Raw genomic sequence first — 14,125 nt, 5'->3', positions numbered from 1 at the left:
TATTTTGATATATGCTCTTTACTTGATAAAGCTAGTAGAAAGGTGGCAAGAGGTCACTCTCACATACATAAGTAATAAAACTTAACTCCAGTTCAGGATCACTACTGTATCTAACAATAAACGCTATTATTTATTTGCATTTACTTCCCAAGGTAGATGAACAGGCAATACCTTTATTATGGATGTGAAGCACTCTGCAATTGTTTGCAGTCTTTGCCATGTGAATTGGAATACGTTGCATAATGTATAAAGCAAACATTCTGTGTGAGGCTTACCCATCATCCTGCCATGCTGCATGATAACAATGTTGGAATTGAGTGAAGCTGGTGGAGGGTAAGCTGAAGAAGGGGAAAAAGGCCTTTGAAAGTAACTCACTGGGCTGGCAGCAGTGCCAGAGTTCCCATTCACTGTGATCTGAGCCTGAGAGAAATAAAACAACATGCCATTAAACTACACACAAAGCCCTCCGACTGTCATCCAAACAAAGAGTGATGCAAGACTGTCATCTGCACACCGATTACCAGTTCTCAGGAACCCTAGCCATAACGGCATCTGCATTCACTGAAATACGAAACTCATCACAAGGGGAGCAGAATGTGTTCCTCAATATACCTTGTACCTCCCCTCTTCTCTCCTTGTATGTGCTGTCTGTGAAGAGTGCTGAAATTATGGGAAGGTGACAGAAAGACCATGGTCAAGGCGATGAAGATGGAACAAACAAGGTCCAAAGAGGTTTGACAGCAATACAAAATGAAGATGGCATTAAAAGCTCCTCTCATTGTGTGACAAAGGCTGCCTGCCACAGATGACTCACTCCAAGAGACATATTCCCTTAACACACACGCTCAAGCCCTATGGGCATTAATGGCAACCTCTGTGCAGACCAAAGGGAGAAGTGTCATTAAGACTAGCTAAAAAGAGTGAGCCAAAACTTCTTTTAAAAATGGAAGCCAGATGGAGTGATTATGGGATGATGACATGTAACCCATCATAATAAAAACAAATAGCACCAAATAAACCCCCCAAAAGAAACCACACAACAGAACAAAATCAAATAAATAAAATGGGGAAGCTAAGTAAACTGGCAGTATAGCAGCATCACAAGCTGTTTAAGCTTCAGTCACAAGAGGTACTTCTGAAACAATCTGCTTCCCTGACCCCAGGTTTAGAATCCCCACATCTGGGCTGTAGCACTTTCATAGACAGCATTGCAAGGATCAAAACAGAGATATTGAGAAAGCACTGAATGAAATTAGAAAGCGGTGAATATTTCATCAGAAAAGGGAGATAAATTCTCTGTAACACCTCTTTTAATGCAGAACTCTCTTTAAATTTGAACAAAATCAGAAGTGCTACAAACTTTGCTCAAATTTATATAACAAACCCATCTAAAACATGCTATAGATGTAAAACACAAGACTACCTGAAGCAGCAAAGCATTAAGTAAAAATGTATTAAAAGACATAGTATGTTTTCACTAAAAAATGAAATAGTTCATGACCTCTTGTATACATTTGTGTTTTGGAGATTACTGGTTTGATTTGAAATTTTTAATGCCTCAGCCTCTGATAGCTAAGACAGCAAAACAAATTCTGGCTCCTATGCAGATATCATGTGAACTCCTAGATGGATTCAGGGTTTCTCAGTTTAACGATGCCTGTTTCCAGAACTGAGCTGAAGGATTTGTGTTGTGGTGATGTCTCCATTAAAAACTTGTGTTTACATATTTCCTCAATAAAGTTAAGAACCAAAATGTTAATTAAGTTGGCTTTTCTCACACCATCCTCTCCTACAAAAAAAAATTCCTTACACGTTCTTACTCAATTTGTATGGCTTTTGTTTCACCGAGGAGAGGAGCAGAATTAGTCTAAGATCTTTGCCAACTGGAAAACAACTCTTATGAATTACTGTAATAAAAAATTCAAATATTCTGGGTAAATTCTGGGTAAAGCTGGGCTTTACCAAGGAGCTGGTTTAGACAATAAAGCTCTTACGCTAAGTAGTACACATTATCATGAAAACAGGATCCACTCAAGTAGCTGATGGCCATCAGTCATAAATGTGAGGCATGTCCATACACAATATTTCTGAGTTTGCTTTTAAGGAAGCAAAGGAAATGAAATCTTTAAAATGCCTGTTTGTGAACTAGACCTTTCACTTTCCTAGGTAATCTCCTTTGTAGGAAAATAAGATGATACAGAAAATAACTTTCACCAAAATGAACTTATTTCCCAGTCTACTGGGAAGATAATCCTCATCTCTTTGACGCTATTCATGTCCCTAAATTCCTCCAGTTTTTCCCTCCAGCACACTGTGCACATCCGCTAGCACAGCCTGCTACTTCTGCTTCTAGGTAATCAGTCTCTTGTAAAGATTCTTCTTAGGTACCAGATTTGAGCTTCCTTTAATTTGCCTGAGCATCAGAAAGAGCAGGTCTCTGGACTTTTGAATCAGAGCAGAGCAAAGCACCTATATGGGGCTGGAGCTGTTTTGTAAGGTTCTCTCTGCTGAGGCAGGCAGCAAAAGTAGCAAGGTACCATTACAGATGTCTGGGCAATTTTGTGCAGCCATGCTGCACAGCCTCCAGACATTGAATTAGGCTAAAATACTCAGAATCAATTCTTGAAGCTCAAGACAGTCCTGGAACTTGGGAAGAGGCAAAAATCTAATGTGTACTTCCATTTCCAAGTTTCCATTAGATTCCACAATTTTAAATTACATTAAAAAACCCCATAAAGAACCCATGAAAATTACTTTATAAGGGAAATGTTCGCGATTGGAATAGAATCAGAAAAAATAGTTTCCAAAACCAGCAGCTCTCTGATTATAACTCCAATTCTAAGCATAAGCCCAAATAAGAATTATGATTCTCATACTTCAGGTTTTCAAAGAAGCTGTAATCTGTGACTAAAAGTATGGCAAACAAATAAACCACAGTTTTATGTTTAGCTCTGCCTTTTGCCTGGAACATTTTACAATTTTGTTGATTCAGCTCTTCCTGATGCTGCTGCTTCTTCTCAGAAAGCCTTTCTGCCTAAGCTCTCATTAAGGACCTCAAGAATCAAAAAACATTTCCAATGTGGATATAATGTCTTTGAAAGCATGGCTCCATCTTATGTGGGTACAGTGCTAGTTGGCACAATCCTATGTCACTTTTATTGTTACCTCAGCAGTTTTCATCTACAAAACCAACAGGAGTCTTCTTTGACAGTGAAGACCATTACAGGTGTAGAACCACTAGCAGCACGTGTGTGTGTACCACCAGCTTCCCCATCATTTTCTCATTTCACAGATATTTACAGTCATCTGGCCCTCCCCTACAGAGGATGCGAGATGAAGACTTCTATACTGCAGAGGTGGGTCTTGCCAGTAGTTAAATTTCTGTGGGGCTGTTAAGACTGTCTGGGGACTTTTGTCCTTTGATGGGAGACTCATCCTTTCTTTTTGTCAATTAATGCTGAACAGCTGTTATGCTCATCCCTGCCACGTGTAAGAGAGAAAGTGGTGGTCATATCTGACCACAACATATCCCTCTACAGAGAGACTATCCAAAAAAGGAAAAAAAGGATTGTTCAGTTCAGCTTATAAAAATACTGCTTAAAGAAAACAAAACCAGCTGATTATTTTAAAAGAAAATATAAATGTTCCATACTTCCCATAGCTAGTAAATGGTTATGTAGTGATTGTGCTTCATTTACATGTACCAGTCTGTATCAGTTATGGTATCTTTGGTTACAACTATTGTATGCAGATTCACAGTACTGACTCTCAAAAAGGAAAAATGTAAAAACAAAAACAAAGTTGCAGAACTGTGTTACAAGAGTTAGGAATGACAGCTTTCACATGCCTGTTATTAATACTACTTCTTTTAACAGCATCCAGAGCATTGGCAACAGAGCACTGACTCTCCAGGTGAATATGCGCAAGTTTGGGCTCAAAATGGTTGTAAAATATATACCAAACTTTAAGAAATACATACACTGTTTCTCTTTTCAGACTTGAAAATGATAACATGCTCAAGGAGTTGTATAAAGTTTGAACACTGCTGTGGCCCAGTAAAACTTTGGTCTCAGAACATCCTTCTACTTTGCAATTCAGCAATGAATTGCTCGATTTAAATGAAAGCTTTGTTCTGACTCATTTTAGTCATGCAAATCATCTCAAAAGAAATCAGAAGGGATCAGGATTTGACCCAAATTCCATACCTTCTTTCCACCCATATATGAGTGTACTAAGGTACAGAAAAGTGAATGTACATATAAAATGTCTAATTGCAGGCTGGTTTTCTTTCCTTGATTTAACCAAGACAAAAGTAACGGGACACTTGGTACCACAAGATTATGAAGTTCATTCCTATAAGAAACTGTGCTTAGGAGAGGAAAAGGTTAGTTAGAGGAGAGAAAAACAGTGTCGTGCAGTCAGTGGTCATGGCTGGGGAAAAAACTGCATTAAATATTGCCAACATTTACTATGAATTTGCAAGTTGTATTATTGAAATCTGTACCTCAGTATAAACCAAAGATAGTGGTAGCCCAGAGGCTACAAACTCCACAGACCTGTACATTGTTAACAATACTTTAAACAAATCTCTTCAAACTCTACATACTGCTTGTTCTTAATGCATTTGGAACAGGTATTTATTGAATTTATTTTCATTTATTTTAAGCAAAGCATTTGATACACCTTAGCTGACAATATAACTGTACAACAACTTAGTATCATTTTCTTATTACCAAAGCTGCTATGCCAATGACTTTTTTTAACAACTGTTGCAAAACATACTGTCAGACTACAAACACACACAAAAGAATACTAGCAGAACACTTGTCTGTATAACAGAACAGACAAGTTTGAATTCTTTTCCCCTTTGACTACCTGTTTGAATAAACGGAAGAGGAAAAAAGGAAGCATAATTACATGAGAAGCAGCAGCAGTGTTGGTTAAGGTGGTGCCATCAGACACAGCAGACATCTGGCTCAAGGTTGGGGAAGGTGTTTCAGAGCAGTCAGTAGTATCATAGCTACAAGTCTGCAGCTCATCTAGAATGGCTGTGGAGGACTCACTCACTGTGTGGGAGGAGCACTCACTCATGGCAGAATCTGTGCTTACAGAGGCTGTTTCGTTCCTGTGGATAATACTTTCAGAAGCTAGGTATGGGTATTTATATGGAAACTGTGAAAGGGCTGGGGTTTTATAAAAGCGTGAAGGCAAAAAATCATCAAGCGTTGGCAAAGAATATGGTACTAGATGGGTGCCACTGTCTGGTGAGAAAGAGGCTCTGTTAACTGGTACCACGGGAGGAAGAGGCAGTGGAGAAGCTTCTGTTGCTGTTTGTCTGTGTGTCTGTGAAGCATTTACCTCCATCACAGGGGCAGTTACTTTCTGGTTTCCAAGCTGAGATTTGAGGGAAAAAAAAAAATAAGAAAAGAAACAGATTACTAAATGAATAAAAAACTTTTCCCTTTGCCTCTTGCTGTGTGTAGGAGAATTACAAAAGAGTAAGTTTTTGAGCAGCCCAAGGAAGTTCACATTGACATGGATTAGGAAATAAATCAACCACACTCTACATTAAAGAAGGAAAACATGAAAGAAATTAATGCATCAAATACTAGTGGAAGCAATGCCAGAAACCATAGTGTGCTGGGGATGCATATTCATAATGTACTGCAAATACTAATGATCTTAGTTTTGTGTCAAGAAGACTCACACTATTTTATACTTAACATAAATATGTGAGGCTAGAGAAGATCAAGTTCATTTTATTTGTAAAAGGAAAAAAGGATCTGCAAGTCTGATCTCTGTATATGTTGCTCTCTATTTTAGTTAGGGGACAGGTATCATTTTGAAACTAACTATAACACACAAAATGGGCAGGACTGCAAGCTAAATGGAAACAATAATACTGAAAGTTCATATCATCTGCAAGCAATAGGTTGTGGAATTTTTTGCCTCTTGTGACTGAATATATCTTCTCCACTGCCTCTGTAACAAAAACATTTGGATGATCCTCAGAATTTCCAAGCACCCTGGAAGCACCCTGTCAGCCTACTGGATAAGGTGTGTACATAGGAGCCTTTTCAACATTAGAGGACACAAGGATTGTTAGGATTACTGGTATGAATCTGAGGAACAACAAAGACTGGGATCACAAGAACAGAACACCGATGACTTTGTACTGAAACAAAACATGCTACTTGTTTGGCTTCAGCATTCCTTAAATAAGGAACACCCACATGAGAGTGCTTCTGAAAACTGCCACACCAGCTTTATATTTTGTTATTTCAACACACACAGAGGACACTGGATTTAAACCAGTCCAGAAACTGGCTTTTTGGATCTGCAGCTTCTTTTTGAATTGAAGATACATGAAAAGCATGTTGGCATCCAATCTTTATTAAACTGCTGCACAAACCCTTATATTCTGCCTATTAGCCACAAGCTTTCAGTCAATTCCAAAGTATGTCAAAATACTGCCTAATGGTTTCTTTTTCGGTTGGGCTGAGGAACTCTGGAATAGCTGCAGGTGAAGAGCATTTGGGATTTTAAATTTAGGTAAAATAGAGGACAGTAAGATACCATATGCAGTAATTACTACTTTAGAAAGCAACATTTATTCATAGATATCACATTGTTACAAATAACACTATGGTTATTTCCTATGCTCAGAATAAGCAGATCTCTGACTCTAATCATTCAAAAAATGTTTCAAGCAACCAGATTAAAATACCATTTTGGCATTTTAATCCAAAATCTGAAAATACCTTCTAAAGCTTTTATGGACAACTTTAACATGACCCAGACTGTGGTACTTATGAGAGGTCACTGGGGGTCCAGTTCCACAATTCTTGCTGAGATCAAGTGGAATTTATACAAATAAACTTACTCCAGTCAATGAGACCCTCCGTATGAATAAGCATTTCAGACAAAAATCTTAAGCATAGGAAGAGATATCCATCACTTTTTCCAAATAGTTCAAAAGAACCCTTTGGCATTACTGGACCTTTGGGGTACATAAAAGTAGCCAGAAGCTGCTGTTAAAATCTGCAGTTAAAATGGTGAAGAAACTTAGCTTAAAATTCGAATCTTATTCACAGCAGTGTTCCAAATCCATGATTGGGGGAATAAAAGGAAATCTTTCCATAGCATAAATCTGAACAGATTACTTCTTAATCAGCAAATCAATAACTGAGTGTATGAGTGTAAATGGAGATATGATTTTTAGATAACTAATTTGCCAATAGAAACTTCAGAAGAACAATGAAACACTATTAAAATAGTTTCATAAGAAGCAATCATATGCAGATGTGAAACAGCTGGTTATACAGCTTAGTATATCAGGGGTTTAATATGTGTGCATTTATGTACACATACAAAAAACAGTCATTTCACCTCACAGATACATAAAGGGAACCATCATTCATGATGAATTTCATTGTTCATAACATAATTCAAGTTCTCCAGAAAAAGATATGAACCAGGAGATCATAATGCAATTATGAGGGAAAGCCAGTATGAAGCTCTGAAATTCTTGAGACCAGATATGCTCTCAGCATCCCCAAGAAGAAAAGTTACATATGACTAGGCCAATATATGTAAATTGATCTCTAAATTGTTAAAATAACAGGAAATTCTGGAGACTTAAGAAGTTAGTAAGCCTTCTGGCTTCGAACAGGGAAGACTGCCTAAATGCTTGAGAAAAGGGATGGACAACACAAGAACAGATATTCAGGGTGCATCCAGAGAGCTAATGAAATTGAGTTCTTGAAGAGTGAAATTAATTGTGTTTGGCAAACAATAGCTGATTTCATCAAGCTAAATTAATAAGAATAATATAAAGTTATCATTCTTACGACGTGGGTAGAAGGAATGCAGCAATTCTAGGTACTGATTCCCAGTGTGACGCTCCTCAGCTTTGTAGAGTAAAACTTGAATATTCTGCCTAGTTCTACAATTCTGTCATAGGTACAACCATTACTCTGGGAAAGAGTGGCTGAAATGGTGATTTAAAACCACATTGTTTTCAAAAACTGATTGCACCATTGAAAAAACATAGTGTTGGTAAACCCTAAATAGATAGGTTTGGCTACAATTAATCCATATATTTCATCACTGTGACTCCAGAAAACTTTTAATACTAGTTCCATTCAGTGTGCTTCAGACTAGGCTTGTTATTGTTATACCACATGAAACACTCACAGAAGTCACGCGGATTAAATGCCAAACAAGTACTTAATCAATTAGAATGATGAAAAACTAGTTAGACTGCATGATTATCTTGAGCTGTGGAGCGTTGCTTGAGAGAGAAAAATCATGACAGTCTTGAAGTGAACTGAAGGTCTCAAGTGCAGCTTTCTGCCGGTCCTTAGAAATCTTCACCTTCCATCAAATAGTAAAACTGAAGAATACAGTTGCTACCCAATTCACATGAAGTAGACAGATGACCCTCATATGGGTTTCAAAACCAGTCATCTATCATTTTAATGCAACATCTGTGGGGAGTGGTGTGAGATTACTAATGACACCAAAGTGCTGGCCTTGCTTCAACAGTCAAAACACAGATAGAGACTTAGACATAAGTGAATAAACTCATTTTGTTAATACATAGTATAGTTTAGTAGTCAACAATCGAATTACACCCATACGCTTGCACAAATGGGTAAAAATACCTTGATTTTTAATTGGTAAAAGCTGATGTAAAAATTTCCAAACTGATGCCGAAAGTCATATTGCCATGCCCACTTTCAATACCTAGTAGGCCTCTTATTCTAAACTCAGCATAAGGAGGTGTTCAGTTCTTGTGCAAAACCACACTAGTGATAAAGAACTTAAAATTAAAATTTTGTGCTTGATTTTCTTTGCCTGCCATGTTTCCAAAACATTGAAACCTGCCTTGTCTCCCTTCTACATCACTCCATGTCCTGTCGATACCTAACAAACTAATGTATTTGATATACTGATTCAGATTATTATTATTATTTTAAATTCCAGGCTTATTTTCCTTGATCCACTTGTCCACAGCCATGAGGCTAGCAAAAGAAACACTTTTACAAGATCTAGTACACTACTTTTTATGCCATCAGGACCACAAGGGCTAAAAGAAAGTGTTCACTCATCTGTGGAATTCAAACAGACAGGACAAATGTTTTGCATCCTCAATCTCAGAGATTGGTATCTAGTACAAGAAGACACTTATGAACCCAGGAACAAAATGAGCAATAAGAATACCAGGCATTTATTTCAGAAGAAGCAGCTCAGGATTCTTCATCAGTTTGAAACTTTTTCTTACAAGAAATTTGGGCAACAAGTTACCGCCACTGGTCTCATACTAATGAGTGTTAATTTTTCTGTTGAAATAGATTAGATTCTTTCTCCCACATCTGTAGGATGGTACAGAGCAGCAGCATCTCTCAAGTATGTAACAGTATAAAAAAAAAAAATCTAATGCTGAGTAACTTGAATCCTTCTCTTTCATATATACTTGTAAGGGGTTTAACCTTTCTCTGAGTAGGAGTGTTTACAAAATGTCACTTGCTGATTCATACCACACTCTGCCTGCTCCTAAAGTTTCAGCAGACAAGCTCTGAAATGAAGTGCAAACAGGACCACAAACATAATAAGATACATTAGAAAACAGTGAAAAATTGTTGTGCATGAACTTGGACCATACAGGCTCTCTCTCAGCTGTACTTTTCCAGACTCTGTGACATAATACAAGTTCTCTACATACATACCCATGCATGCAGAGAAATTCTCATTCACCGCTTCTTAAGAAGTGATGATGATTAACCAATCTTACCTCATTCTCCTCCACATACTTAAATCCAGATGTTGAGGGAGAGTTGTTTGTTTTTAGAGCACCTTTCTAAATGCATTTGGTTTTTGAGAGTTTCTGTGGGATATCTGAATGTTTCTGGTGGGCCTAATTTACAGCTGGAGAACATCCCTAAAGGATATAACTTAACATAGCAACCTATGATCTGCATATACAAAAGTATTTTAACTGCTGCATAAAGTCCTGTAGACCCTGCAAGTCTATAACAGTTTTAAAAAGTGAAATTACTCTCATGCACAGTAAACAGAAAGTTAATTTGTCTATGTCAGAGGAATTGTGAACTTTACAAATACCACAAGATATAGTGCTAAAGGAGATCATAATTTTTGGCATTAGTTAGAAAAGTTCCAATATTTCAACCAGAGATCTGAGCCAGAAAATGAATCTTTTCATACGTATAGCTGTAGCCTTTATTTCTAACTGCAGCCCATGGCATCTTGGCTTTGAGACTTCACCTGATGCAGAATTTTACACCACCTACATGCCAATGTGTACTGTAAATTATGTATGTATTTTAACATAGAGCTAGCAAACTGGCTCCAAGACTGCACTGGGATGACAGATAAGCATCTTCATATTAAAGTTGAGCATCAGCGAGGCTGTCAGCTGAATTTTGCAGGCAAGAGATCAATAAATAGATGCAACTGAAATTTGTATTGTTTCAGTCAAAGAAACCCAGTTGCCAAATTTCTGATCATTCTTCCCTCACACTGATGCCAAGTAGAAGGCAGAAAAATTAGTGCAGAATTCCTGAATAAGTCACAGCTCCTTTTCTGACTTCTGACAGCTCACAATGAAGCTAAAACAGATTCTAAAATGAAAAGAAATTGCAAAATGTATTTTGTATTTTAAAATTCTAAAAAAAAATATTAGCTAGAAGATAAATTATCTTTAGTCATTCTGCTTAGAGTTTGAGTATTATTCTGGATTTAAAAAAGGTTTTTGAGGAAGATGCATCACTTACAAGCCACTAATTTCCTATTGTGCATTTGTACTCCATAAAGTGCTCACAGAAGAACATCTTCCATCTCAGCTGGGTTAATTTCTTTCTTTCTTCTTTCTTTCTAAACAAAACTTCAGGTTTTGTTCAGTTCTGTTTTGATCCACGTGACAGGTAGTTTTACCCAGAAAACACAAGGTCTAACTTTGGTAATGTAAGTATAACTAAACAGGCGGTTATTAAGTGATTCATGAATGATCTAAAATAAAAGATGGAAAAATTAAATATACCACATGGCATTCTGCAGCCTGTGAAGAAGGAAGAACTGTAGACTTTTGTCCCAAATCCTTTGAAGACATCTTTGAAGTGTCTGGAGAAACACTAGGTGGATGTTCTTGGATTTCAGGCTCTGCTTTACTGTCAGGGGTGGGAGCTATCTGAATGGAAAGAGATGCTGTGTGTATCTCAGGCATGGGGTTACAGGCAGGTGAGACAGGCCTTTGTGGGAATACTGGCACTTCAACAGGCTTGAGCTGTTGCTGTGTATTATAATGAATGCTACTCGCTGGGTCACGTGTCCGGGTTAATTTCAGGGTAGATACCCTACGTTTCTGAGACTGTTGCCTTTGGCCTTGATGGAGAGTAGTACTAATACCAGCTACTGTGCTTGTGCCTGCACTGGAGATTGAGGTCAGTGGTTTAATGATTTTTTGTGCATAGGACACACTCAGGTTAGATGTTTGAGAAGACATTGTCTCCCGGACAGACTTCTCGTTAGTGTAATAGACAGTATCTATGGGAAGGTGTTTAGCTGGATCAGTTGTTACTGCCTGGAGGTTAATTTTGTTCTTGTGATTAGTTACTCTTGCTTTCCGAAAACTTTCTTTTCTAGGGGGTGGCAGAGGTGCCTTATTTGCCAAAAGCATCCACACACAGCAAAATAACATTGAAGAAGAAACAGAAAGAAAGTAAATGTTAGAGCAGGAGATAAACTCAGTTTGACTTTTATCTTAAATAATGGAACAGCAACTTAAGGGGCTTCATCCCAACATTGCTCAATTCAATAGACAACTGAATTGGTCAGGTTCCCACCACCTTTTGCTGTGCAGGTCTGTACAGCTTGTGTTTAGAAAGCCAGATGTTCCATTTGCTCAGAGTAACGTGGGATCAGAAGGGAGCCCACAGAAGTCCATTTTCTTTCAAAAAACCAATTATTACATTGAATAAGCATTATTACTGTGAAATTATTCAGATATGTAAGTAATTTCCAAAATGTACTCCATGATCTTAGATTACAAGCTATTATTCACAGACAACGCACATATATTAAACACACAGAACCTCAAACTTCTGAACTAAAATAGGAATGGAGACAGTATTGATGTTGGTATGTTAACCTTTTTTTGACAGATAAATAAGCTTCCAACTTAAGTGCTTTCCAGTGGTTTGTTTTGTTTTTGTTGTTTTGTTGGGGTTTTTCTAGTGTGATCTAATTATATTGTTCAGCAAAACATGCAGAAACATTGCCTACCTTATAATTAATAAACCTTTATCCTCAGATATTATTTTGATGACTGATGCATTTCTCTGAGTATAAAATATTAATAAATACTCTTTTGAAGTCTGGAAACACTCACAGAAAGCTTTTATTTGTGTATGACCTACTTTTATATAGCTGGCTGTCTTGTTCATTGAAAGCAATTTCTGGTAATTAACCTGGAGGCATGCATCCTATGTGGGGTATGCTTTCTCCGTCTATGCAGTAAAACAGTTTGTAACAACCCATATAAACTGACAATCTGCACTACCTGGAAGACATCAGGACAATGTTCCATAGACTTATGCCATCTAATATGTGCTATCCCCCCTTCAAATGCCAGAACATGAAAGTTGGTGTGTTCAGTTTTACCTGAGTTGGTGATTTTTTATCCTGTAGATTTGGCCGTACACTCCTAAAACCTTTTGCTGTGAGAGATGAACTGCTAGCATCTCCATTCAGTGCCTCTCTACCTCCATCATTGCAAGATCTCCAAGCTTTTGTGAGGAAAAAAGAAACATTTTTTTGGTGATTAGTAGATCTCTTTATTGCTATCATATTAACAACCCAGCTACTAAACAAATTGTGGAAACAACTGACATTGCTGCTGTTATCACCATGGAAGTCATAATAACAGGGCTAAAGCTGCTGTTTTACATAAAAATTATCTTTAAAATCTAGAAAACGCAAGGGTTCACAATACTGCTGGTAACGGTGTGATATTTCCCCACAGCATTCCTAGAGACTATGAATTTTAACCATGGAAGTCCTTTTGAGGTGTTGGTGCTTCAGCCCCTATGTAAAGCACGCTAAAGTACTTCCACAGATTAGGTTCTTGAACTTCACAGCTGTGTTGGATTTTGAAAAACATCCCAGCTCATGTAAAGTTCGTTGGTCATGGTGGTTGCATGAAATTTCACCACAATACCTGATCAGTTGTTCCAATAATGCATCTCATTTCCAAATCTGAATGTTACCTCGACTTTCCAATCAACTATATTTTGTCTCTGAAAAGCCCTCAAGGCATTGGTCAAACATAAGGGAGATACTATCCTGCCTCAACAAGTTACAGATTTGAAGACAAAATACTGGAAGAAACTGGGAAAAGCAACACATTATGTGAGTAGGCTGATAAGTGGGGTGGGCAGAACTTGCAATACTGAGTAAGGCATTAAAAATGAAATAGCAAATGCCACTGAAGCTAAAGGTGGCAAATTAGCAGCTTGTATTCTCCCAGACAATTCATTTTCTGATTACACATACAGTGTCACAGGAAATACTGCTTTCAAATGAGATCTGAATTTGAGGTCTTAGCCATTTGCAATTATAATCACAGTTTCAGTAATGCTTTCCTTAAAGAATGTGGAAGAATGATATCAAATAAGTGGAAGATTGTTATAATTCATTCACTTGTATGGTATTACAGTGATGCATAAACACAGTGTTTTATTTACCTGAATCTGGAGACTGAGAATCAGACCCTGAAAAAGAAACATCCAGCATTAATTTGTGTTAGATATAAAAACATGATGACACAAAACATGCAGGAGTCTTTTTGTTCAGTTACCTATGCCCCTCCCTTTACCTAAGCACACCTCAGAGCATTAGAGCGTAGGTAACTGTGCAATGTTTATTGCACAAGTTCTACAGAAGGTTATGGTGTGCTGAGAGCTACTGCTATTTAATCACTGCTGGTTCAGACAGCCAATAATAAACATTTGCTGTGTTTTTTTTTCTAGTAAATACTGTGATATACTACCACCTAAAATCTAGCTATCAAAAGAATTATAATTCCATTAAGATTGAGCTGAAAAGG

General features: G+C 37.5%; 1 protein-coding gene across 1 annotated transcript in view; it reads right to left on the bottom strand.

Moving 5' to 3' along the window:
- Nucleotides 1-14,125, bottom strand: part of SORBS2 (sorbin and SH3 domain containing 2) — a gene marked incomplete at both ends in the record, with an annotated part of 66,961 nt that overhangs the window by 51,526 nt on the left and 1,310 nt on the right. Inside the window, 3 exons of the mRNA XM_080632115.1 lie at nucleotides 276-420; nucleotides 12,682-12,806; nucleotides 13,764-13,790. Of these exons, the coding sequence (XP_080488241.1) occupies nucleotides 276-420; nucleotides 12,682-12,806; nucleotides 13,764-13,790 (297 nt within the window). The remainder of the gene's footprint in view (nucleotides 1-275; nucleotides 421-12,681; nucleotides 12,807-13,763; nucleotides 13,791-14,125) is intronic.

This window comes from Psittacula echo (assembly GCF_963264785.1).
Source record: "Psittacula echo genome assembly, chromosome: 1".
In the NCBI taxonomy this organism is placed as follows: Eukaryota; Metazoa; Chordata; class Aves; order Psittaciformes; family Psittacidae; genus Psittacula; species Psittacula echo.
The sequence above is the reverse complement of the archived record's forward strand: the minus strand, read 5'-3'. Positions and strand labels throughout refer to the sequence as shown.